Source organism: Glandiceps talaboti, chromosome 3 (genome assembly GCF_964340395.1).
Source record: "Glandiceps talaboti chromosome 3, keGlaTala1.1, whole genome shotgun sequence".
Classification (NCBI taxonomy): domain Eukaryota; kingdom Metazoa; phylum Hemichordata; class Enteropneusta; family Spengelidae; genus Glandiceps; species Glandiceps talaboti.
In genome coordinates, this window is record NC_135551.1 from 5,484,101 (window position 1) to 5,511,491 (window position 27,391).

Below are 27,391 nucleotides of genomic sequence, written 5' to 3' on the forward strand. Positions count from 1 at the left end.
GTATCGGTTACAACGAACACTGAGCAAAGAGCCGCACGATCTCATTAGATCAGGTAAGCGGTTACAATACTTACAGGACAAGCCTGAAGTCGAGATTTCAAAGATTAACTCGCTGCATGCCATATGTCATGTGGTAGGATAGTCCTTGGGGCATGGTTTTTGTGCGGCACTGCAGTGATTTCTCAGTCTCACAGATTGTATCGTCAACAACCTGTTGTTGAACGAACCGACATGTTGACAGTGACTTTCAGCTTCACTGTTGACCTAAATATTTCAACAACTTAGCAATCTACGGTATCCATATCTAATTAAACGGTTGCGAACACCACAATGCAGATTTTTACAGGAGTAGTGCCGAGTCGTGCCACCACACTGACTCATTGTCGTGCTTTGCAATATAGTGGGGAACTCTGGAGAACACTGCATATCTTGTGGTTGTGCATTAGTCCTGCTTACATGTTACCTCGAGATATGTATCAAAATGTTTCTCTCAGTCTGAGAATACAATAAAACATTGAGGTAGTTAACCAAATGTGTATATGAAAGGGTACCGTAAAATCAAACTTGTTTCTTTGATCGCGCAAGTCCACTCACCGCGATCACAGAAACAAGTGTTATTTTACCCCTTTCACGTCAATATTATCGATGTTTTATTGTATTCTGATAGAAACATCCTGATAGTGATACATATCTCGGGGAAACAAGTGCCTGTGAACATGATGTACTATTTGCTGTACCTGTACTTCTGCATTATGAAATATTTCAATTTGTCTGTTCATCATTTATTTTTTCAGCCAATAAGATGGAACCAAGATGCTGAATAGATCAAATTAAAAAAACAAGTTATCTAGTCTAGAGGGTAGAGAAATCTGTAATTTTAGTGGTGAGTATTACTAATTTGCACATTTTCTTTCTGTCAGTTCGGCTACTATACTTGTAAATGTATTACTGGTAGGTAATGTTTACATAAAAAATAAAAAATATTTTGTTTTATATCTTGACAAAACATTGACCATATTTCATTTATCTCCAGATTATTTTATGTTTTCGAGTGTTACTTTGGAATTTATCTGGGAAGAGAAATTTGACATCTGTAACATTATGGTTCTTGGAAGTTCTTATAAGTTGTTTAACGTATGACAAAGTGTATTTTATACACATTCTGTTAAAATTGATATAGACATTTCCATAAGTTTAGATATTGGTAATTTGTTCTTGCAAGTCAGAACATATTTTTTCTGCTGATAAAACTGAAAATCTTGTTGGCACACTGTGAAGTTGAACAGTGCCATAAAGTGGCTTGTATACAGTATAGTAGAAAAATTGATATCATAGGGCATACATTATAATGCCCAGGGGAAAAACTATATATCATTGTCCCAGGAGTACTGCTGTTTTGCTACTAAGTATTTGGGTAATTTCCATTTTACCTCCACCTAATGTTTATGTTAGAATACATGTTTGTATAAATGTACAATGGTGATTTTCAACACCAGTACATGATACTTACAGATAGTAATTGACATGTTGTATTGTATTGCAAACATACCAACCACCTGGAAACCCCGACTTAGAAACCACTCTGTCCTGGATACTAACTGGATACAATGATATCATTATAGCATATACAGACAGCAATTGATAGTTTTCAGTCTGTTCACTTGAATAAATGGACATCTCGTCTACATATTATTACAACCCAGATTGATAGTTTTCAACCCATATATTTTTAACTTCAATAAATGGACCTGTCGTATATTGTTCGATCAGCACACTTAAATAAATAGATTCATCAAACCCACAGTACAGTACAGTATAAATAAATAAATTTCAATTCAATTCAATACAGTACAGTACAGTACAGTACAGTACAGTACAGTACAGTATAAAGTACAGCTTGTATTACTACTAGTGCAGTACAGCATATTACAGCACAGTATTACAGTACAGTACAGCATATTACAGTACACTGAGTACAGTACAGTACACTTACATTGCAGTGCACTGAGTAGTAGTACAGTACAGTAAGTTAACAAAACAGTACAAACATGCTCATGTATTCAGGATATACTCTTGAAATAAATAACTTTTGTTAAAATTGTAACGCTACATGTTGCTTTCAGACTTGTTTGATTTGAAAACTTTACTAAATGGACATCTCATCTGAATATTACAGACCAGATTGATGATATTCAGTTCATCTACTTCAAAAAATGGGACCTGTCCCCATCCTTACATAGACACACACTTATATGTTTTGAAGTCACTACACGCTACAACTTGAATAAACGGATTTATCAAATCCACATCAGAGAGTACCTTGGTATATATACTATACAGACATGCTTGACATACATTCAGGCGGTGCAGTTGAATGAATGAGTGTTCAACTGATACATATTGTTTGAAAATGTCAATGAACAGATTTGACAGTTAGGTCGTATCATTGGTGCATCTATCATGTTTGACATTCTGATGAAAAGGTGTTAGAATCACACCCAAAAAGTAAATAAATAAAAAGTATATTGTGTTGGGAAGGAATTTCTGTTTTCTTCATGTAAAGTAGAAAACAAGTTGTTGTCACAATTACATGTAGATGAAACTGTTAATTCTTGGTGCATGTACCTGCAATAGCATTTTATCTCATGCTAGAGGATCAAAATAGAACAAGGTTGACTAATTCTCACACGTTCTTATGGTAATGCATGTGAAGAGTGTTGAGTGGAAGTTTATATGGTGTCTACCAAGAAATCGAGTGTTTCTTATTTTTATGATGCACCAGCCTATGCAGTAATATTCTATTTCAGGTACTGAGAATTTATGATTAAAATGATCCAATAGCACTCTTGAGAGTAACTGTGTATAAAAAATACGTACAGTGAACAATACCGTGCCGCTTTTCTGTTGGGTACAACCACGCAGAAACCAACAAGAAACTGGGACATCAACATGTTGCACTTCAATATAGCAAGATTGAATGAGTACAGTTTCTTGCTACATTTTGTCTAAGTGAAATAAACTACACATGCCAACATACAGACATCAAATGAAAACCGCAAAGGACATTTACGTGCCCTTCATCAGGTGTTTGATACTAAGAAAAACATTGGCACCCGAATGTCTACATGGAGTTGTAATACTTTTTTATTTATTTCATCTACACTAAATGTAGCAAGAAAATGCAATCTTGCTATTGAAGTGTGGTATATGCAGTTTGTTGCTGGTTTCTGTACGGTGGTTGTATCAAACAGAAAAAGCTGCATGGTATTGTGAAATAGACTGTACATGTATTAGTGGAGCATACAGCCTCCTTTGTCAGATGTCTGGGGATGAAGTGAAAACTTGAAACAATAGTGTATTGTACGTTGTCGGGTGATAGTCAGTCAACAACATCATCGGTGTACGTGTGTCACTTACCCTGATTCCAAGTCTTACAATGATTCAATTGTAGAATACATATTAGGTTTTTGTGAAAAGCTTGAAGCTAGAGTTTTATTGAAAACAGAATGTATAGTATACAAATGTTGTGTAATGTAGTGTAATACAGACTCTATATTCAATGGTATGTCACAGTATTGAATTCACACATTGAGAAAACCAACAAAACAGCGTTCTTGCCAGCCAAACTAATTTACCCACTAAGAATAGAGAGTGGTCTGCTGTCATCACAAAGACGTCTGAATTTTTGACAGCACAGTTACACCAATGTACATGAAAAATTGTTGTAAAAAGTAACATAATCAAAATGTATGTGTACCTCTTGACCACAGAGTTTGATAAGCATCTTGGCAATGAGCTTTCTAATGATAGCCAAATTTTGTTGAGTCAAAATGAGAAAAACTGGCATTTCTTATGAGCCACCACATAGTAAGAGAAAATCAAATTGTGGTGTGTCACTAGAAATTGCATGCATCAGTGGTGTGTCAAATTGGCCTAGAGGGCAGACTGATGTATAACCAGTGGCATAGCCTGATCTAAAATTTTGATTTGCTGTTAGTTTCTGTGTGGTTATGTGTTCAAATTATTTTCTGGGGAATAAATTACACATTCAACTAAATGTTCACAATAACCATTTTGTCTCCTACAGAGCGAGGTAACCAGTGTCACTAATCTGTATCACCATGGGAACAACTCCGTCTAAGAATTCTCGTAGGAACAGCATCATTAGTTCCGAATCTGAAAACAAAGACAACAAGCAGCACTTCTTACCTGACTTTGTGTTTGAGATGTTAAAACAGTGTCTGTATAGTCTACCTATGCCGCCAGGTAAAGGTGTTAATGACAGGACTTGTGAAAGGATTGCAAGACATGTAGACAGAATTGATGTACTAGAACCAAGGGATATCATCAAAAAAGGTAATATGCTGCAGCAGTGTTTTGTACTAAGGCCTAGGAATCCTTGTAACAAAAAGGCAGAAATCTGGTATAACTTACATAGTTGTCTATACAGTTGACTAAAAAACATTGACTGGGAAATTCACAATGTAAAATGACTGGGAAATTCTTATGCAATACATACTTAGCTATATTCTGGGAACCTTGGTAACAGAAGGAGAAAATCTGGTAAAACATTTTACCATAATTTAGATGGAGAACCATGAAAAAAATGACTTTGGAACTCAGGTAGATTTTAATTATGTATACCACCGTTAACCAAGAATACTGTGAATGTAGTCTGCTGTTCTCCCTGGAATGTGTTGAAAAGTGGGCGCCAAGGCTGTTAATAGAGGCCTGCTGGGTGAGGTATTGTGGGTAGGGTACAAAGTTCAGAGCTTCACATACATGTCTTCAAACAATTGCCTCAGTGTTGTTTGGGCAAGGATTTAAGAGAGATGAAGCACCTAACCATGTGTATTTCCCACAATTCATCATTTTAGTTTACAGCAGGTCACTTCTAAGCCAGATATGACAATATTGATAAGTCATAATTTCACAGAGGTTATGCACTGCAGAATTGATGAAAATGACTTTCCTAGGTGCTTTAAATGAAGTTAAGATAAATTGCATCTTACCTTTGTAACTGGTTGATATGAAATGTCTTCTTATGATTTTAACAGGTGAGGCTGCTTCAGGTATTTACATAGTAGTGAAGGGAGAAGCTGAGGTGGTGTCAGAAACAGGGAAGGATGTCATAGCAACGCTATCAGTAGGGGACTACTTTGGTGAAGTATCTGTTTTATTCAATAGACCCTGCACTGCCACAGTTAGAGTACCGAAGAAGTAAGTTTAATTTAGGTTTGTGTGTGTATTTGTCACACAGTATATACATGTATGTGTTTGGTTTGTGTGTTTGGATCTTATCCGAGAGAAGGAAAGGGAGAGAGAGAAGGAGAAGGAAGGAGGGGTTTACACTACAATATAAATAAAGTTGTCACCTATACAACAACTGGTTTGAGAGTGTGTGTGTGTGTGTGTGTTTGTGTGCGTGCGTGCGTGTGTGTGCATGCGTACGTGCGTGCGTGAGTGGATGCGTGTGTGTGTGTGTGTGTGTGTGTGTGTGTGTGTGTGTGTGTGTGTGTGTGTGTGTGTGTGCGTGCATGCATGTGAGTGATACTGCAACAAGGTCAACTATTCCAGAACTACTTTTCATTCTTTTACACACCGTAGATTATAGTAAATGTTATTTAATGTTAATGAAGCATCATGGTAGATCAAATCTAATGAACAAATTTCAGCACTTTATTTTGTAGAGACACTTTTATTACTGTAATACTAATTCTCTGTTGTTTTCAGGGCCTTATTACTTGTTTTACATGTAGACGAAGCTAAACGAATCCTACACAGAGTACAGATAGACATCAAGGAGTACTATGTCTTAAGACGATACCTTGATACTGATGGTAGTGTAGATCAGAAGGAGTTACAAATTGAAATCACAAAAAGTGCACTAAAACAGGTAAGACATTTTTATACTTTTTAGCACTGTGTTGATGGCTCCACTGTTTCTTCATTTAGATAATCTCCAACCTCATCATGATTGTAGTTACTGTCATCATCATCATTATTAACCACCACCACCACCACCACCACCACCACCAATATTCCCACTACCACCACCACCATTAGCATCAGCATCACCATCATCATCACCACCACCACCACCACCACCATCATCATCATCGTCATCGTCATCATACTCTAGCTGTTGTCTCCAACTATGTTGCCAATTCGTCTTATTTCAGATTCCTATGTTGGAAGGTTGGAATGATGAATCATTAGCATTTATGATATCACATATGGAACAAATACATCAACCAATTCTGATATATCCAGCAGAATCAAACTTACTGATTCAACGTGACCCATCTCTTGAAGTGTGTATACTGCTAAGAGGAAAGTAAGTACAGACAAACTTACTGATTCAATGTGACCCATCTGATGAAATGTGTATACTGCTAAGAGGAAAGTAAGTACAGACAAACTTACTGATTCAACGTGACCCATCTGATGAAGTGTGTATACTGCTAAGAGGAAAGTAAGTACAGACAAACTTACTGATTCAACGTGACCCATCTGATGAAGTGTGTATACTGCTAAGAGGAAAGTACAGGTAAAACATTGAGTGATCGCCGAAAGACTGTGCGTATCATACACATTTTATGTTTCCCAGGAACAATTTAGTTAGATAAGCAACAGGCTTCCCACAGACCACTCAATACAAATATAGACAACACCACACTACTGCCAACAAGCAGGCACTGTATGTGCACACACATATCACTTGTAACTTTGAGTCAATACACTTGTATGTGTCAAAATCTGAGCCTGCAATGTGATGACTTTCAATAGCTTGGTTTGTTCCATGGACGATGTATGTGTGTCTGTGTATCAGTAGGGGTTGGATGATGTTGTTTATATTTGTATTGAGTGGTCTGTGGGAATTAGCCTGTTTCTTATCTATCTAAATTGTTCTTAGGGAACATAAAATGTGTATGATACGCACACAGTCGTTCGGCAATCCCTCGATGTTTTACCTGTAAGTACATGTAATGAGGTACAGACAAACTTACTGCTTCAGTGTGACCCATTACACAAAGTGTGTATACTGCTAAGAGGAAAGTAAGTACAGACAAACTTACTGATTCAATATGACCTATTTCAAAAAGTGTGCATACGAGGAGAGGAAAGTCTTTCATATAAGTCCATAAATACAGTGTAATTTATCTTCCTAATTTCTTGTTCCTAAATTTCGATATTGAGAATACACAGCAAATATTGATTGCCCCTACATGTACATGTAAGTGGTCTAGAGACAACTGAATACTTCACTATTTGTATGTTATTTCTATTTCAGAGTGAAAGTACTGGATGGACGTAAGGAGATAATAGTACTTGAAGCTAAGAAGTCTCCCCTATGTCTTGGTGAGGAAGGTAAATACTGATATAATACTGTTCTATATTTAATTAGAATACTAATGATATGCAAGTAATCCATAGAGCTTATTAGCATACGATGTCAGCCACTACATATTGTTTGTATTCAGTGACCATATATGGACTTGTGAAATTTATCAGGTGACATATAAGGACTAATTGAATTTATCAGATTATATCAACCACAGCCAATCAATTTACAGGTGACCATATAAGGATAGCTTGAATTTGCACAAGATATCAACCACAGCCAATCAATTTACAGGTGACCATATAGGGACTGCCTGAATTTATCACAAGATATCAATCATAGCCAACCACAGCCAATCAGTTAAAGGTAACTATATAAGGACTGTTTGTGTGTCTTATATTTTCAGGTCTGTACACTGGGAAAAAGCGAGAAGTGGGTTTCCGTGCAATAACTGTATGTCATGTGATCATCTTAGAGAAAACAGTTATCATAGAGGCTATTAAACAGGTGAGGTTTAATTTTACTTTATTTGGGATATAAGTTACAACTGCTGACATCAGACTGTGGTCGAACAGAACCTGTTACAAACAGGGAAAGTAAATAACTGAATTGGATTAATAACACTTGGCACAGCATGTTGAAATTACAGAGTTTTGTATTACATTCTATCATTTGATAAGAACAGTTTTACATAATAGTTCACATTCACAGACAAATTACAAGTTCCCCTGGCATTTCACGTTCACATAAAGCATAAAGAGGCCATAAACCTGTTCTTATCAAATCATGGTGTGCCATACAAGTCTCTTCTGTTCCAACATGCTGTGCCAAGTGTTATTAATCCAATTCATTTGTTTACTTTCCCAGTCGGAACGCAGGTCACCCATTTGACCGTTATTCATGACGATTTCTATTCTTGCTGGCGCCCTCAGCGTCAGATAGTAATCAAACCCGGAAGTACGGTGTTACATTCCCGCGTAATTTTATAAGCCGTTTACTGTAAACAACTGTTGAAAATTTTCGACTGAAATTTACAGTATATTCAATTTCATAACTGAGCTTTATGTTTCTGCATTTACATGTCCAATTGGCGTATCTTTCTGGTGAAAAGAAGAAATAAATTGCATGACCCCATAACAAGCCGAAGTAATTTTTGTCGCACTTCCGGGTTTTTTAGAACTGCAGCACTTTTATATAAACAGTAATTTTTGCATTTTAAGATTATTTTTGAAAAATTTATTATTTTTTGTAAAAGTCTAGGAAATTTCTTGTATCTACTCCCAGAAGCATTTGCGAAACCCAACTTTGACCCTGGCCTGACTGAACTACGTCATTTCACGCTCGGTCATCCCAGGAGCTGGACGTGTACTTGTTACCTCTCTGCATTCTGAGTTGTGTTCGTCATTTTTTTGATACTTTTACATGTAACAAGTCAAAATTGTCCTTTTTCATTTTGTTATCATATTATTTTGTTTAATTTTATTTGATGGTTGGTTGGTTGATCTCTTTACTTTGTTCGTGTTAGAAACCCATTTGCCTTACACGGTTTCTGTGGCTTTACCGCCATTATTATTTTGGGCGGTCAAGTTGGTATTTTTACGATCGTTATTTTGGGCGGTCAAGTTTGTACTTTTTCATTTTGTTATCATATTATCTTGTTTAATTTTATTTGATGGTTGGTTGATCTCTTTACTTTGTTCGTGTTAGAAACCCATTTGTCGTACACGCTTTCTGAGGCTTTACCGCCATTATTATTTTGGGCGGTCAAGTTGGTATTTTTACGATCGTTATTTTGGGCGGTCAAGTTTGTACTTTTTGTTTTACGATCGCTGTTATCAGTGAAAAACGCCGTCTTTTTGTTTGCTTCTACTGTTACCAGGCAAGTGTTGTGCTGTCACATACTCGGTGTACTTTGTACTGGTGTTCAAAATGATAGTTTGTAGCTCTAAAGTTCTGATTACGCAGGCAGTGATTAGTGGAACTGTTTTTGTGTTACTCCTCGCATTGCTGCCTGCATCACTGCCCGTTGGCATGCATACATTGGGCCATGTACATCAGGGGACAGTTGAACACGGTCTACATTCAGAGAGTGTCCTCTCGTTTGATTTTGGTGAAATTGAAGCTCAGACAGTTGAAATCTCCTTATGAAAGAGACGCTATAATCCAAAATGTTTGTGATGAAATTGGTGTAAGAAATGACCAAGTTTTGTGTCATAGAATCGGTGTCAACTTGTTCAATGATGAGAAGCATTCTGATCCTTATAAAATACAAGTTGATCTTACTTTAGTTCATTCTTTTGGATATCAAATGACCTCTTGTCTTTTATTTTTTCTCCTGCCTATACTTCTATTTCTAGTAGTCGTAATACTTCCTTCCACTGTCTTTACACTGTTCGATTTTGTTAATTATTTCCTATTTTCATATAGTAGCACGAGAAGCAGTGGAAATATATGCACTGTTAAAAGTGAAAATGACAATATATTGATAGCTTTACAATTACTCTGCCTTGCTAATGGTGTCTTCAATTCTTACTACTTGATTTCTTCACCTTTTGACTTTCAATCTTCAGTCTTTTCTCTCTTTTGTACTCGGTATTTGCATATTTCCAATTTAAGATCATGGAGTTATCTATCGGGTGGTCAAATCCCTGTACATACGTATCGGTATGTGTTCGATCTTTCACCCATGCATGTAATACAGTAAGTACCGTCATTGCTGGTACCAAGATCGTTCACAAAAAACTGCAGCACTTTTATATAAAAAGTCCACCAACATTCAAATTTGGCTCAATTACAGATGAATACATTGTCTATCTTCCATGTGATACTTATTTTTCTACCATCAAAACTTTTTGAGATTCAGGTCGTCAAATGTGGAAAATGGTAAATTTCACACAAGATTTCCGACGAGGTCATTCTAGGAAAAAATGTCCACAGTGTGATCGCACGGTGCAGGAGGCATATAATTTCTCATAAATTGTCCTAAATACCTACTTTCACCAAATCTACGGCCATTTCAATGGAAACCTGACTTAACTGTGAAAATCAGCCCGTGTTTCGCGTACGTGAACATTTGTCTTACGGAGCTGCCATATTTGAAAATAATCACGTGACCTCTGCATGATGAACGCCCTCTATGGTGGGTGGTTGCGTTCCGACTGTCCCTGTTTGCAATAAGTTCAGTTTGTCAACTGTCTGATGTCAGCAGTTGTACATTTGTCTGAAAGAATCCCAACAAATTGAAGATACTATGATTGAAAGTTTTCTTTTGAATAACTTTGTTTTGTTATGCAGGTGCTAGTATGGTAACATATGAAATATGACTCATCTTGTCAAAGTGAAGGTGAAAGAATTAAAAATATTTAGTCTTTCACGAGTTTATAGAGAATTACCACTATATTTTGCTATATAGGTATTTCAATGAGCATTCAAAAATTAACACAAATGTGCACAGCAACCATGACTGTGCCCATAGCAACAACCAAACAAATGTCTTTTGCAAAAATAACCCTAATAATGAGTACAATGAATCCATCAATCCAACTCTAAAACTGGTACAAAATATGCTGTTGAGCTACAAAGCCTACATTGGGCCATGTACATCAGGGGACAGTTGAACACGGTCTACATTCAGAGAGTGTCCTCTCGTTTGATTTTGGTGAAATTGAAGCTCAGACAGTTGAAATCTCCTTATGAAAGAGACGCTATAATCCAAAATGTTTGTGATGAAATTGGTGTAAGAAATGACCAAGTTTTGTGTCATAGAATCGGTGTCAACTTGTTCAATGATGAGAAGCATTCTGATCCTTATAAAATACAAGTTGATCTTACTTTAGTTCATTCTTTTGGATATCAAATGACCTCTTGTCTTTTATTTTTTCTCCTGCCTATACTTCTATTTCTAGTAGTCGTAATACTTCCTTCCACTGTCTTTACACTGTTCGATTTTGTTAATTATTTCCTATTTTCATATAGTAGCACGAGAAGCAGTGGAAATATATGCACTGTTAAAAGTGAAAATGACAATATATTGATAGCTTTACAATTACTCTGCCTTGCTAATGGTGTCTTCAATTCTTACTACTTGATTTCTTCACCTTTTGACTTTCAATCTTCAGTCTTTTCTCTCTTTTGTACTCGGTATTTGCATATTTCCAATTTAAGATCATGGAGTTATCTATCGGGTGGTCAAATCCCTGTACATACGTATCGGTATGTGTTCGATCTTTCACCCATGCATGTAATACAGTAAGTACCGTCATTGCTGGTACCAAGATCGTTCACAAAAAACTGCAGCACTTTTATATAAAAAGTCCACCAACATTCAAATTTGGCTCAATTACAGATGAATACATTGTCTATCTTCCATGTGATACTTATTTTTCTACCATCAAAACTTTTTGAGATTCAGGTCGTCAAATGTGGAAAATGGTAAATTTCACACAAGATTTCCGACGAGGTCATTCTAGGAAAAAATGTCCACAGTGTGATCGCACGGTGCAGGAGGCATATAATTTCTCATAAATTGTCCTAAATACCTACTTTCACCAAATCTACGGCCATTTCAATGGAAACCTGACTTAACTGTGAAAATCAGCCCGTGTTTCGCGTACGTGAACATTTGTCTTACGGAGCTGCCATATTTGAAAATAATCATGTGACCTCTGCATGATGAACGCCCTCTATGGTGGGTGGTTGCGTTCCGACTGTCCCTGTTTGCAATAAGTTCAGTTTGTCAACTGTCTGATGTCAGCAGTTGTACATTTGTCTGAAAGAATCCCAACAAATTGAAGATACTATGATTGAAAGTTTTCTTTTGAATAACTTTGTTTTGTTATGCAGGTGCTAGTATGGTAACATATGAAATATGACTCATCTTGTCAAAGTGAAGGTGAAAGAATTAAAAATATTTAGTCTTTCACGAGTTTATAGAGAATTACCACTATATTTTGCTATATAGGTATTTCAATGAGCATTCAAAAATTAACACAAATGTGCACAGCAACCATGACTGTGCCCATAGCAACAACCAAACAAATGTCTTTTGCAAAAATAACCCTAATAATGAGTACAATGAATCCATCAATCCAACTCTAAAACTGGTACAAAATATGCTGTTGAGCTACAAAGCCTGGCACTGTTTTTTAAGATATAATATTATTTTTTTATAGTTTTACATTTTTTTTTATGTTTGTATTTTTTTGATAGTACAAGGATGAAGCAGGTGTATGTTATTCCAGATCTCTGGACTACTGGACTAAAATAAACAAATGGAAATCCAGAAAAGTTTACCAGGACCGTACAGCAGAACTACAACTGGAAGTAGGTGGATCCTTGAGTTTTTATCTATATGCTCACTCTTTATGTAGTAACTGTACAGTACAATTAGTTTTTGGTTCCAATGTTCTCCCTAGAACCTTTCTTACAAGAGCTGGCACACCCATAGTACGGCTCTTTTTGAAGAAGCTTGCCCAAGCTATTAAAGTACTATCAATATCAGTGAGACTGATCACAAGGTTTCAGGTTTAGATAGACACAATAAAGATAACACATAAACATCCCTTACACAGTGTCTGCTCTGTAGACACAATAAAGATAACACATAAACATCCCTTACACAGTGTCTGATCTGTAGATACCATAAAGATAACACACAGACATCCCTTACACAGTGTCTGCTCTGTAGACACAATAAAGATAACACACAAACATCCCTTACACAGTGTCTGCTCTGTAGACACAATAAAGATAACACTTAAACATCCCTTACACAGTGTCTGCTCTGTAGACACCATAAAGATAACACACAGACATCCCTTACACAGTGTCTGCTCTGTAGACACAATAAAGATAACACACAGACATCACTTACAGTGTCAACACATTATTTATTAAGTTATTGTTTTAAACAGTAACAACATGTACATTCGGTCCTACAGTTGCAATAAATGTAAGGTATAATTTCTTGAAGTTCAAACAAAATCCATGGCCAGCAGCCAACTGAACTCTTTCTTTCATGTAGTTCCTGTTTATATCGTTAACTAAATAAAGAGTCCACACTGTGTAAGTGATGTTTGTGTGTTATCTTTATTGTGTCTACATAGCAGACACTTTGTAAGTGATGTTTGTGTGTTATCTTTATTGTGTCTACATAGCAGACACTTTGTAAGGGATGTTTGTGTGTTATCTTTACTGTGTCTATCTCAACATGAATCCTTGTGATCAGTCTCACTGATCTTGATACTTCGTTTAAGTCCAAGCTTATTTGAGAAGAACTGTAAAGTGTAATAAAACACACACACACTGATAACACCCTCTGCATATGACAGTTTAGGATCAGAAAGTCATCTACACTAGAGTGTGACGACTGTTTAGATACCATTTTTTGTAAAATACGGAATAGTTTGGAGTGTGATTCTCATTTTGTCAAGAGGACAGTCAGAATTTACAAAAAAGGCTTGGCACCCTATTACTTTTGTTCAGAGAGCAGACATTTCAAGAAAAAAAAATACTTTCACTGTTTGCATACTTTTGTCTCTTTAGAAGTGGTTAATTGAAATAACTAAAAACCATTAATTTTCTTGAATGATTTACTATTTATCTATGTCAAAGGTCATGATTTATCTATGTCAAAGGTCATGATTTATTATTTATCTATGTCAAAGGTCATGATTTACTATTAATCTATGTCAAAGGTCATGATTTACTATTTATCTATGTCAAAGGTCATGATTTACTATTTATCTATGTCAAAGGTCATGATTTACTATTTTTCTATGTCAAAGGTCATGATTTACTATTAATCTATGTCAAAGGTCATGATTTACTATTTATCTATGTCAAAGGTCATGATTTACTATTTATCTATGTCAAAGGTCATGATTTACTATTTATCTATGTCAAAGGTCATGATATACTATTTATCTATGTCAAAGGTCATGATTTACTATTAATCTATGTCAAAGGTCATGATTTACTATTTATCTATGTCAAAGGTCATGATTTACTATTTATCTATGTCAAAGGTCATGATTTACTATTAATCTATGTCAAAGGTCATGATTTACTATTAATCTATGTCAAAGGTCATGATTTACTATTTATCTATGTCAAAGGTCATGATTTACTATTTATCTATGTCAAAGGTCATGATTTACTATTTATCTATGTCAAAGGTCATGATATACTATTTATCTATGTCAAAGGTCATGATTTACTATTAATCTATGTCAAAGGTCATGATTTACTATTTATCTATGTCAAAGGTCATGATTTACTATGTATCTATGTCAAAGGTCATGATATACTATTTATCTATGTCAAAGGTCATGATATATTATTTATTTATGTCAAAGGTCATGATATATTATTTATCTATGTCAAAGGTCATTATGCAAATACTATGGAACAGTTTGATATTCAGCGAAGTACCTGCTGGTTTTATTTACATGGTTGCCATGACAGCCACTGCCTATGAGTATCCCAAAGATAGCAAAGTGTTGACAGAAGCAGACTACAGTAAGTGTGATGTCATTATTGTCAAATTTGATAATCTGGTACAGCTTTGAAGACAAATTATTTAATGTGTATGCCAAATAATTACGTAAAAGTCTTGCACAATGTATACATGTTATTGTGAGATTGATATATGGGATGTTAAAATGATTAACATATATGCAAATTATTTACTGTGTAATTCATGTGTGCATGCAACATGACCATAGGCTTGATATATATGTGTTTAATTAATAGACTAGTTTATTTTAGTAAATCAATAAATTATAAGGAGAGATATTCAAATAAAACACTGGTATAAATTGTTGAATTACTTGGATAACCCTCAAAGTCAAAGCCTTGTTTTCAGTGGGGTCCAAATTATTGCGAGATTGATTTGTGTACTATGTATGTGAAATGGCTGTATGATGATAATGGTTTTGAATTGAATTGAATTGAAATTTATTTCATCAGATAACAAAAACAAAACAAGAAATAAATAAATAAATAATACATTACACTTTCAAAAAAATTGGACAAATGGAAATATACATGTGTTATCTAATGGGGACCATGAAAATAGTTCAGCAGAACTAGTCGTGTCCATGGCCCGTACATTCAATTTTAGATTAATTCAAATTCATAAATGGACGCAACGAAGAAAATTAAGTCAAAAATAAACACAGCACGCATTCACGCACACTCATACACACACACGCACGCACATGCATACATACGCATACACACACACGAGAAGAAATAAAGCAAAAACCAGAAATGTTGTAAAAACGCCAAAGAGTATAAATTAAGGTTGGTGTGTAGAATTTAAAATATAATTTCTTAGTTCATTTTTGAACTGTTGCCTGGACATGTTAATTTTTAGGTGACTTGGTAAAGAGTTCCAGTGCTTTGTCGCTGCATATTTGAAATTGTGTTGGGTGATGGTCAATTTTATCGATGGTGGACGAAAGTTACCACTGGAGGCTGAACGGTTTTGATATGTATGAATGGGACGGTCAAAATACTTTTCTATGTTGTGGGGATAACGATTATTTCTAAGATCATACACGAAAATACAGGAGGAAAATTTACTAAGTTGAAATATATTTAGAACATTAAGTTGGTTAAAAAGGGGTTCAGAGTGTGCGTTGAAATCAGTGAATGTTATCAAGCGGACAAATTTCTTTTGTAGTCGGAATATTGGGTCGAGAAGAGTTTGGTAAGTATTGCCCCAAATCTCTAAACAATATGTAAAGTGTGGTAAAATAAATGAATTATATATCATGATAAGGGTCGATCTGGGAACAAAGTGACGTAAACGTGAAATAATTCCTACTTTTTTGTTAACAACTTTGATGATATTTTCTATGTGAGATTTCCAAGAAAGAGAAGGATCAATAGAAACACCGAGGTAACTTGCAGATGAAACTTGCTCTATCGTCGTACTGCCAACATAAAGATTACCTTCCAAAGTTATATTTCTCTGTGGCGTTTTAATCAACATGAAATTGGTTTTCCCTTCATTAATAGTAAGTTTGTTAGCCATGCACCATCTAATCACATGTTGGAACTCTTCATTGATAGTGTTGAGGTTAAGTTTTGGGGAATACAATGGTCGAAATAAATTTGTATCATCGGCGAAAAGTCTGAAATTGAAATAGTTGGTGGAGTTGCAAATATCATTGATATAAATGAGAAAAAGGGTCGGGCCGAGAATTGATCCCTGAGGCACGCCACACTGGATTTGCTGTGGACTTGAAGATTTCCCGCCAACAATTACGGATTGATGACGTTTATAAAGGTAGCTACGAAACCAGTTTAGCGATTCACCCCTAATCCCATAGATATGTAACTTGCGTAATAAAATTTCGTGATTTATGGTGTCAAAAGCTTTCTTGAAATCGATAAATATTCCAAAGGTTGTATTTCCATTGTCCATCGTATTAGTTAATTCTGCGACAATGTCGACAAGGGCCAATTTAGTGCTGTAGCGTTTGCGAAAACCATACTGAATATCTGATAGGATGTTGAATTTGTCTAAATAGGAAACAATTTGCTTATTAACGATAATTTCGAAAATTTTGCTGAAAACAGGTAGTACTGAAATAGGTCTGTAATTCCCAACGTTAAGAGGGGACCCCTTCTTATACAATGGTGTAACTTTTGCAAACTTAAGTGCCTCGGGGAACATTCCTTTGGTAAGTGACATATTAATAATATGCGAAAGGGGACTAGAAATGTGATTAGCTGCATGCTTGGCCAACAAGGGATGGATGAGATCGTAACCAGACGCTTTGTTTGTGTCAAGGGACAGTAATTCTTCTGCAATATCTTCAGCAACAACTGGTCTAAAAAAGAAAGAGTTGTTGTAATTTCCTGTTACGAACTGTTCAAAATCGATATCGGACGATATGTTAGATGCTAAGTTAGGACCAATATTTGTAAAAAAATCACAAAAAGTGTTAGCTATTTTTGTAGGGTCTGTTTCGATCTCATTTCTGTCTGGCAAATGCAACTTATTTGGTGTAGAATTCTTGTTCACATTTCTATTTAAAATGTCATTAATAACTTTCCAGGTTTTGGAAGAATTACCCGCTACAGAAGTGAATTTATTATAGAAATGACGTCTCTTAGCAGCTCTCATGACACGTGTTAAAATGTTTCTGTACGTTTTATAGTATTCTTGTAAAACATTGTTCCTTGGCGACCGTTTAGTTTTAGAGAACAGTGTGTGTTTCTTTTTAATCGAAATGAGAATTCCCCTTGTCAACCAGGGTTTATGGAGAAATGACTTTCGCCCAGTTTTCGTGTTAAGGGGGATATGTTTAGAGACTAAACTTTGGAATTTAGCGTAGAATAAATTATACGCCTCATCCGGGTTTGTGCTGTTGAAAACTGTCTGCCAGCTGACGTCATTCAGATCACTAAGAAACGATTCACGATTGTAGCGGGAGAAGTTGAAACTGGTAAAAGAGCTATTTTCATTAAAGACATGCCTCATATTTTTGACAATTACAAATGTTGATAAGTGATCAGTTATATCAGTTTCAATGCAGCCACATTCTAAATAATAATCAGTTACATTTGTAAGCAGGTGGTCAATCGTAGTGCTTGTGACGTCATTGACCCTTGTTGGAATGTTTATGGTTTGTTCAAAGTTGTATGAATGTATTAGGCTTGTGTAAGAAGTGGCTACATTAGAATTAGAATTGACATCAACATTAAAATCACCAAGAATAACACAATTCTTATTTTTAGACGAAATGTGATTTAAACAAATTTCAAAACTCTCAAGAAATTCGTTGATTGAAGTGTTTGGCCTCCTATAAATAACACCGACTACAACTGCTTTCTTATCAACAACGGTTTCTACAAAAAGTGACTCACAGTGTGTAATCTTGAGATCATGTATTCGGGAATGTGGTAATGACGTATGTACATACAAAGCAACACCACCACCCTTTGAATACTCTCGATTACAGGTGTGCAATTGGTATGATGGCAAGTCAAAAAGAGAGCAATCAACAATATTATTCAACCATGTTTCTGAAAGTGCGATAACGGAAAATTTATGTCGAAGGACATTTAACAATGAATGGAACTCATCAAAGTGTTTGTTTATGGACCTAATATTCAAATGAAAAGCTGAGAATGCTGGATGGTTGCTATTTAGACATTTACCTTGGTTGAAGTCATCTACGGAAAGTGAAGTACAACTTGATTTAATGACAGATTCTTGTGAACTCGTGTCCATGGAGAAATAAAGTTGTAAAGTCAAATGAACAATAACTGCAGGTATATATTACTTTATGCGGTGAATATCTTCTTCAGAATTTATCTTTATGACTGGCGACTCATCTTCTTTCCGAGCAAATATTTTACCATTCTGAGTCCATAGATACTTCCATCTTGCTTCTTTACGCATTCTGTTCGCTCCACTAAACAACTTCTTACTCTTGATGGTTAACTGCTCATTTATGTAGACTCTGTTATTGTTCTGCCCTGAAGTTGTTAATCCCATGTCTGATGTCTTCTTGTTTTGTAAGAGTTTCTTTGCTTTATATATTCTGTTACGAACACTTCTTCTGGTGAACCGAACAATTATGGCGGGTGTCGATTGGTCTCTTCTCTTTGAAAGTCGATGGCTGATGTCAATCTCGCTCACTAATAGTGGTACACCAACATCTTCTGCCACTCTTTTCACGATGTCATCAGTGTTTTCTCCCTGGGATTCTGGTACTCCGTGTATTTCTAGATTATTCCGTCGTGTGTATTGCTGCAATTCTTCAATTTCGTTGTCTTTATCTTTGAGTTGTCTGTCTGTCTCTTCTACTTTCTGACGTAGGACTATGTTTTCTTCGAGGAGGTCTTGGACTTGGTTTCTAAAATCTTCGAAAAATGTGTTCATGTATGTGACGGAGTGCTGAAGTTGTTCTATTGTAGGTGCCATTAACGTGGTAATTTGGTAATTTGATAGACCCATCTATTCTCCCATTTATCATGTATTGACAAGATTGTCGAAATTATTTAATATGATTTTAACACTTTGTTGATGTACATTATGGTATGAGGATGGATCATTTTCTCAACTATTTCCAAATAGAAAATGAAGGTAGAAATTTTGTAGCATGAAACCTTCACGTTGTCCATACTTCCTAAATTTATTTCAGATCCAAGTGCGGCTGACCAGATTAAAAATCATCTAGTACCCATTTCTACAGCCGTCCTTGTTCCCCTTCCTACAGGAATACCCCTTCCTTCCCTTTGGTTCAACTTAGATCATTCGTACCCCATTTTGATGTTTATGTTCACTACCTTAGTACCAGCGTGCCCTCAAATGATAGCAAAAATGTTGTTGTTGTGAGTCAGAATGATAAAACTGTCATTTCTTGTGAGTCACCACATAGTAAGAGAAGGGGAACACTAAATTTACTAGAAATTGTGTGCGTCAGTAGTGTATTAGAGGGTACGGTGCTTAGTACCTAACTTCTATGCACCAGTTGTTATGAAAATCCATAAACTTTGCTTGTCATCATATAATTCATGTTAAATATAATTGTATGCATAATTTGCTATCCTGAATGATAATTCTTTTGCTTCTTTTTGTCACTTCAAGATTTTGTATGTAGTGGTTGTCATTGTAAAGTAGAACAGAGATGGACCGTAGACTCCACTCAAGCATTAGACATGTTTCAGAGTAAGCTATAGGCACTGCAATAATGCATGTTATAATTACACCCTGCAGACACTGCTGTTCCACACCCTCCCATCACCTGAGTTATGCATGCTGTACAGTAACCCTGTCCTAATAGACCTGTTACCGGTTCCAAGATGCATTGCACATTTCTCCATACAACGCCATGTATTATGATGAGTTTGACGGTACCCTGAGTTCACCAGTCAAATTCTTCTGTCATTGATAGCATTTAGTCTTTGTTCTTTAAAATCTCGTCTTTCCATCATTTCCTGATAAAAATGTTATTTCAAACATAATAAAGAGTAAATGTAACAACATGAGCGATGCCCTCTCGTGCAATGCATCTTGGGAAGAAATCGACTATACACACCTCCCCAGATATTACTTACTGCATGTTGGAATTCAAGTCTTGTCATAATAAAAAACATACATCATAAACTTAGACTGTAGTAGTGAACATGTAATGCCGTTACCATAGTAACAGTTTGTATTGCTGTTGAGAACACGCTTACATTATTATTATGTCCTTGTGAATGAACTGTGATTATAATTTATGCTATTGTACCACTATATGTTACATAATGAAGAACTTTGGAAAAAAATTTGCTATATCAAAATCAAGAATGGTACATACAATGTCAATGACCATAGCTCTATACACTACTTGTGATTCAACACACTTTGTATCTTTGGACATCCAGAGACACCAAAAGAAAGACATCAAGTTAAAGTTGTCAATGAATATATTATTTCTGTTGACTCCCATGATGCAATGGCCCATAGCAAAGATACCCGATAAATGCACAACATCAACTTGATGTTTTTTTTTCTGAAATCGCAAGTAATTGTAGGTAATGTAAAATCATAAAATGATTCTCCAGAATCTATAATTTCAGTATGAACATGTCTGTTTCGTGGAGTAATGTTCCCTTTTATTTTGTCAAGAAGGCAAGAATTGAATTCCTATAATTTTATCCTGTTGTATTCGAAAACTAAGTTCTTTATTTTGGATTTGATTTACAGAGCACACTGTCATAGTTTGAGTTGAGATTTGTTTGTGCTCTTCTGCACCACAGACTTCACTGATACTGGAAGTGCACTCGTTCCTGCATGATGTTATCACCAGCTGACAGTATCACTTTTTATTTTCACGATAATTTTAATGTCAGTGCAGCGTAAGCATGCCTTATTTATTTGATTTTACCCCAAAATAAGCAGCCATACAAATTATATGAAAACTAATATTATCAATTCCTTGGCTTTAGTTGCTCACTTTCAAACTAACATATGAGAGAATGGTCAGGAGTAGTCTAAACCATATTTTGAGTTTCAATAACAGTGATTTTGATTTTAAGCATATATTAACACAATATAGTGAATGCTCTGATGTGTTCTATTAGTTAGAATAGACCTGTTGCCAGTTCTAGATGCATCGTGTGTCTCCCTGTGCCAACGCCACATGTGCAGGGAGACAACTTAGGGAGATGGTTGTCACCTGACCGTACCCTGGGTGTATACCACTAAAAATCCAATCTGGCTAAAATATGATGTGGTGGATGCGGCTAGATATCTATATTTACCTCTATTTCGCTTTGTGTTGTTTGTTTTGTTCATGTCTATCACCCAAAACAAAACATACGATAGGAAGTGAAATAGAGGTAAATAAACACATCTAGCCACTTTCACCGCGTCAGATTTGAATCAAATTGAGTGAAATCGTACTATGTCACTGATGGCGTTTAGTCTTTAGTCTATAAAATCACTCACAATTAAAGACATCATCATGTCTTTCTATCATTTTATGATAAACATGTTATTTCAAACGTATTCGTGGGCCTAACCGTAACAACGACTTAAATTATATTGTCACGTGTGATGCATCTTAGAACCGGAAAATCAGTTATTAACAAGACTAAGTGTTCTTTTGGTTTCAGTACTGCATTATGTTCACAGTGCCAGACTCTCACCACTGGGGGCTCTTTCATGAGACTGCCCAGATGAGAATCTGGGGAAACCACGTTTCAACTTCCCCACCCAGGAGTAACGCAGTACATTTCTTGCAAGTCATGAAAAATGGATGTACTAAACTTTATGAGGCCTGTGTGTTGTAATTTAGATGTATCACTCGCTTGAGAAGTGATAACTTGTCGCAAAAGTACCCAAATTGTTTAGCATACAAGGTTGGACGGGAACTATTCCCCAGCATGCACTGCTCTAGAAGCTACTTCCTGCGGTGGTGAGTTGGAATCTCGTTTCTCTAGACTCTCGCGTGAGGAGGTCTCATAGACAGCGCCCCCAGTGGCGAGAGTCTGGGTAACCAAGACTATCACAGTACAGGCTTTGCAATGTTTTCTGGTCATTATTATATAAAATATATTTATACAGTAACAGGTACATATCAAACTTTTATTATAGCAGATCTCAATCTTTAAAAGAGAACTTAGTGACAAATGTACATACTGGTGATGATTGACTATGTCCATAGATATATTGTGACCACTATATTTTCGATTTATCACATATACCGTAAGTTAGATTAACCAACATATCCAATTCAGGAAGTTGGTTAGCAGGAGGTATATAAGATAAGTTACAATTCTTTTATTTCCCAATATTCTTCATTCACCAAGTTACTTATCTGCATCAAAAAAATACCTGCCCTCTGGAGGATTTGAGGCAAGAAATCTAAATTCCAATATGCATACAATACAACATAATTCTGCCAGTTAGAAAAACAAAAGATTTCCATCGTTTAGCCACTAGGAGTGCTCTTCGGAAAAAAACAACTTTATATGGGGTGTGGTAGTGGAGTACTTATATACTTTATAAAGTCACCCTTTCTATATATGTTTCATGTGAAGTCTTTAATTAACATTCTCAACCAGTCCTAATAAATAATTCTGTGTATAGTATTTCAAAAATGATTTAATTTTTCCGTAACTCGGGTAACTAATATGCAGTGCCAATTATTTTATTTCCGAAGAAAATTCTAAAAGAATCGCTCTTCAAATTCAATAACTAACTTAGAAGTTTTTAGCCAGTCAGTACTTCTTGTACATCAGCTACAGATACATGTACTTGCAATAGAGAACATTGCTCATTGCGAATATGTTATTGGTTTTATGCTCTGTAGCACTGAAAAGTTTTTTTCTTACTTTGGTATTTTACCTTGAGTGCATTGTCTAATATTTCTGTTTGTTTTTAGAAAACCAACAGCTGTTTTTATTGGTGTGTGGATCTGTGATGTTTTTGTCTGAAAAACAAAAAATACTAGATCTCAAGTCTGGTGATGTTTTCTGTAAGTTAAAATACTGACCAGATACTAAGTGTATATTTTTATCATTAGCCATTGGACTAAGTTTGGAAAAGCTGAAGGCATGGATTTTGTCAGACTGTGAGTGTGTGTGTGTGTGTGTGTGTGTGTGTGTGTGTGTGTGTATGCGTGTGTGTGTGTGTGAAGTGCACATCATATGGGTTCAGCCAAAGGTTTGACATGCATGTCCAAATTTAAAGGCATAAAAAAGACAAACTTAAATTGTTGACAGCTAGATAAAGCATACGACATACAGTAGTCAGATATCACCTGTAATCTGTCTTAATTTACAAGATTCACAAATAGTGTATTATGAACCAAATCAGTGATAATTTCCAGTGCCGTAAACTTGAAATGATTGCCAAGAGTAAAGTACAATAGGGATGAAGAAGACACCCTGGTTCCAGAATTGAAACTAAAAGTTTGTTTTTATTACCATTGTAGGGAATTCAAAATGGCTGCCAGTATCAGGATATGTAAAGGCCAGAGAAGCGACCCTAGTTGTAAAGTTTAATGCAAGTGCCATACAAGATGCACTGAAGACATACCCTGAATCTGTGTTGATACTGCCATCAAAACCATCGGAATTAATAGCAGGGACTGCTGGCAATGACAGTGATAAAGATAAAGAAAATACTCAAATTGAGGAAGGTGACTCACAACAAATTGAAACAAAATAAATAGAATGATGGTGATGATGGTGATCCTGGCAAATGATGCTATGTTGATATCTACACCAAGATGGTGTATAAACCATGTTTGTCGTGAGATTTCTAGGACAGTTCAAACGTCAGTGTAATATTGGATAGGACTGGTATCACTGCATCAATTAAGGTGATACAACAGCACAAACAACAACTGCAGTACTAAATTTTAACATCAGACAGTGGACAAAAGGAACCTGTTACAAGTCATGCAAGTGGGGAAAGTAAACAACTGAATTGGATTAATAACACTTGGCACAGAATGCTGGAAGTACAGAGACGTTTATTGGGAGGGTACATTCCATCATTTGATAAGAACAGTTTTATGGCCACTTTACATAACAGTTTCTGTACACAAACAAATGTTCAGTTCCCCTGACATATCATGTTCACATAAAGAGACCATAAAACTGTTCTTATCAAACCATGGTGTGTAATAAAAGTCTCTGCCTTTCCAACATGTTGTGCCAAGTGTTATTAATCCAATTCATTTGCTTATTTTCCCTGTTTATAATGGGTTCTGTTCATCCATAGTCTGATATCTGCAGTATATGATGTATATGTACAAGTTATGCCATTACACTTGAGGTATATGGTTGTTAAGTTTTGTTTATATCTGATCAACTATCATCTCAATACTTCGCAAACATACTGTGTTTGTTGTTTTCTATGAGATTGCACAGTTGTCATAGTTTTGATCAACCACCATCTCTCTCTACATACCTACTGTAGTTACATCATTATTATAATATTGTGGTATGTGATTGCATAGTTGTGCTATGGTAGTTCTGACTGATCAAAGTGACTGTGTTCTGATCAACCATCATTAACACTAGAGCATACACTGTTGTAAAATAAAGGCTAGACTCTGTGTTCTTCAGCAGTACAACTGGAAAAAAAAATTGTAATATTCTCTTTGTATCATTATAAGTGTATGCAATATGACTGTAAATATTTCATTGCAAAAAATCCGTCCAGCATTTCAGATTATGAAAACTTATAAAATGTTTTATAAACATTGTGAATTGTTAATTGTGTAAGGATTCTATGATTGGTGTTGTAATATGTGTGCAAATGTTTGTACTTTTAATACTAAATCTTTCTACTTTCAAGTCAGACCCTTATGTAGTCTATCTGCTAGACCTCAGATGTTCTTCCAATAGAATATGACACACGACCGAACATCGCTATCGAGGATGGAACATTCAGGCAAGCCCTCACTGCGAACTTTCTTCGCTTATAGTATCGAAAGAAAGCCCGAACGTCTAGCAGCAAGACTAACCCTTATGCAACTAAATATTCAACCAAGCATCCAAGTTAGCCTGTCTCAAGCTGTACTAAATCTACCTACATGTACTAGCAATGAGTTTCTCTATTTATCACAGTGTAATCTTTCACTCCCTGGTGTTAAATTGTAAGCAGATTACTGGTAAGACTAAGGCTGGCTAGCCTATAACTACATTATTCACATCCATGCAGGAAACTGACAAGTTCACTGAAAACTGCAAACTCGGTGCATGTTTGGTGTTCTATGCTGTGTAACAAGCCATGTGATTGTGTAGTGATAGTGAAATTTATCTGACTCAAACAGTTTGTATTTATAGTGATAATGAGACACACTTATAGTTTTAAACAGGAACTCGTCAAAAAAAGGTAGTTTTAGCTTGACTTTTGACAGGAAAACTTGGATATAGATGTACATCACTGTCGAACCAAGTAATATTTAGTGCAAACAACAAATGGAAAATATCCAACTGTTGGACAGGAATGAAGTTTTCATTTCAAGTATATTAAATGTTTATAAAAATAAATAAATTCTTGTTTTGTGGTTTAAGTTTATGTATATGATTATGATGCCTTAAATAAATGACTGCATACACATACTGCTACTAGTAGACTACTCTAATTAATCATTTTTGGCAAAACTGAATTGAGGTTTAGTAGTCACAGATGAGGTAAAATGTATGTAGGTAGGTAGGTAGGTAGGTAGGTAGGTAGGTAGGTAGGTAGGTATGTATGTATATATATGTACGTACATATGTGTGTGTGTGTGTGTGAGCATGAGGATGTATATGTATGTATGTATGTATGTATGTATGTATGTAATGTATATGCATGTGTGTTTGTGGGAGTTTGAGTGGACTATCCAGTCAATATCCAGTGTCAATTACAGTGTCATTATTTGGGATATTACTTTGATAATGTTTATCAGTGACAGTGATCAAAATACTGATGTGAAAACTGATTAGAAGATGTGTATTAGGTCAACAATACTTAGCAGGTTGACCTGAAACATAAAGTGAATGTGTGATAAGTGTATGTATATGATGAATTGTTGACCTATCTTAAAAAATGACACCATCACCCAATTGTTCAATCATAGACTGAGGTGAACGATCTACCATAGTCTATGTCTACAGTCTGTGGTTAAGTATACAAATTAGGTTAAAATATAACATTATACAGGTCATAATTCTGGAGGGAAGGGGTTGGGTGTAACAAATGTTTTGAAATATTCCAATGACCCTCTATCCTAATGGCTTCACTATGTTGACCCCTTCATACACAGGAGATCAATCTTACATGACCCTCACTCACATACCTAGTCTAGTTCCTGACGGACCATATTCCGTACAAAGTTATCTTCATCCTATTCCATCTAGTCAATCCCGATACTCAAGGCGTTAAATGTGGTTCAACCCCATAGTGGGCGAAGCGCAAACGGCACATGTCAGTAGTAATCCATCACAAATTGATGGGCTGTCGTCATCGCTCATTAATATTCATTAATTGGTACAGCTGATTCAGTTTTGACTATGATATGCAAATGTCCAACCAGGACTCCACCTCCAGTCTATTTAAACTAAAATCATTTGGGGACACGACAACATCATCATGTTTATATGAACACCATAGGGGGAGCACAAAATTCTGTGCGAGAGTAACGGAATTGACTAGACAGAATAGTATGAAGATAACATAGTATGGAATACGGTCCGTCAGGAACTAGACTATCACATACTTAGTACTTATTCTGTAAACATTGTCCAAATGCTATGAAGCACAAATATCATTTCCTTTTAATTTCAAACAATGAATGAACATAAAAAACAAAAACAATTTTATATAGTAATTATATTAATACATACATATTCCATCAACCAAGTCTGACTACTATAACAATGTAAATTCAATCCTGTGGTATAACTTGATAAACACTAAGTCTGTCGTATGAGTGCTTCCAGTGTTTCTCTGTGGCTATACTTTCACTAGTGAAGGATGTAAAAGTTCAAATGAAAACACTGTACATGTAAATCTTGAGGATGGTGTACTGAAGA

At 35.6% G+C, this 27,391-nt stretch overlaps 1 protein-coding gene across 1 annotated transcript; it reads left to right on the forward strand.

Annotated features, from left to right (window-relative positions):
• Positions 1–25,811, forward strand: LOC144432814 (uncharacterized). Its single transcript, XM_078121095.1, has 12 exons — positions 1–53; positions 795–883; positions 4,088–4,356; positions 5,058–5,220; positions 5,734–5,896; positions 6,183–6,337; positions 7,295–7,371; positions 7,752–7,852; positions 12,554–12,667; positions 14,731–14,863; positions 23,242–23,334; positions 23,794–25,811. Exons 3-12 carry the CDS (start codon positions 4,122–4,124, stop codon positions 24,027–24,029), a joined length of 1,470 nt encoding a protein of 489 aa, XP_077977221.1. The 5' UTR covers positions 1–53; positions 795–883; positions 4,088–4,121; the 3' UTR covers positions 24,030–25,811.
• Positions 25,812–27,391: the final 1,580 nt, after the last annotated feature.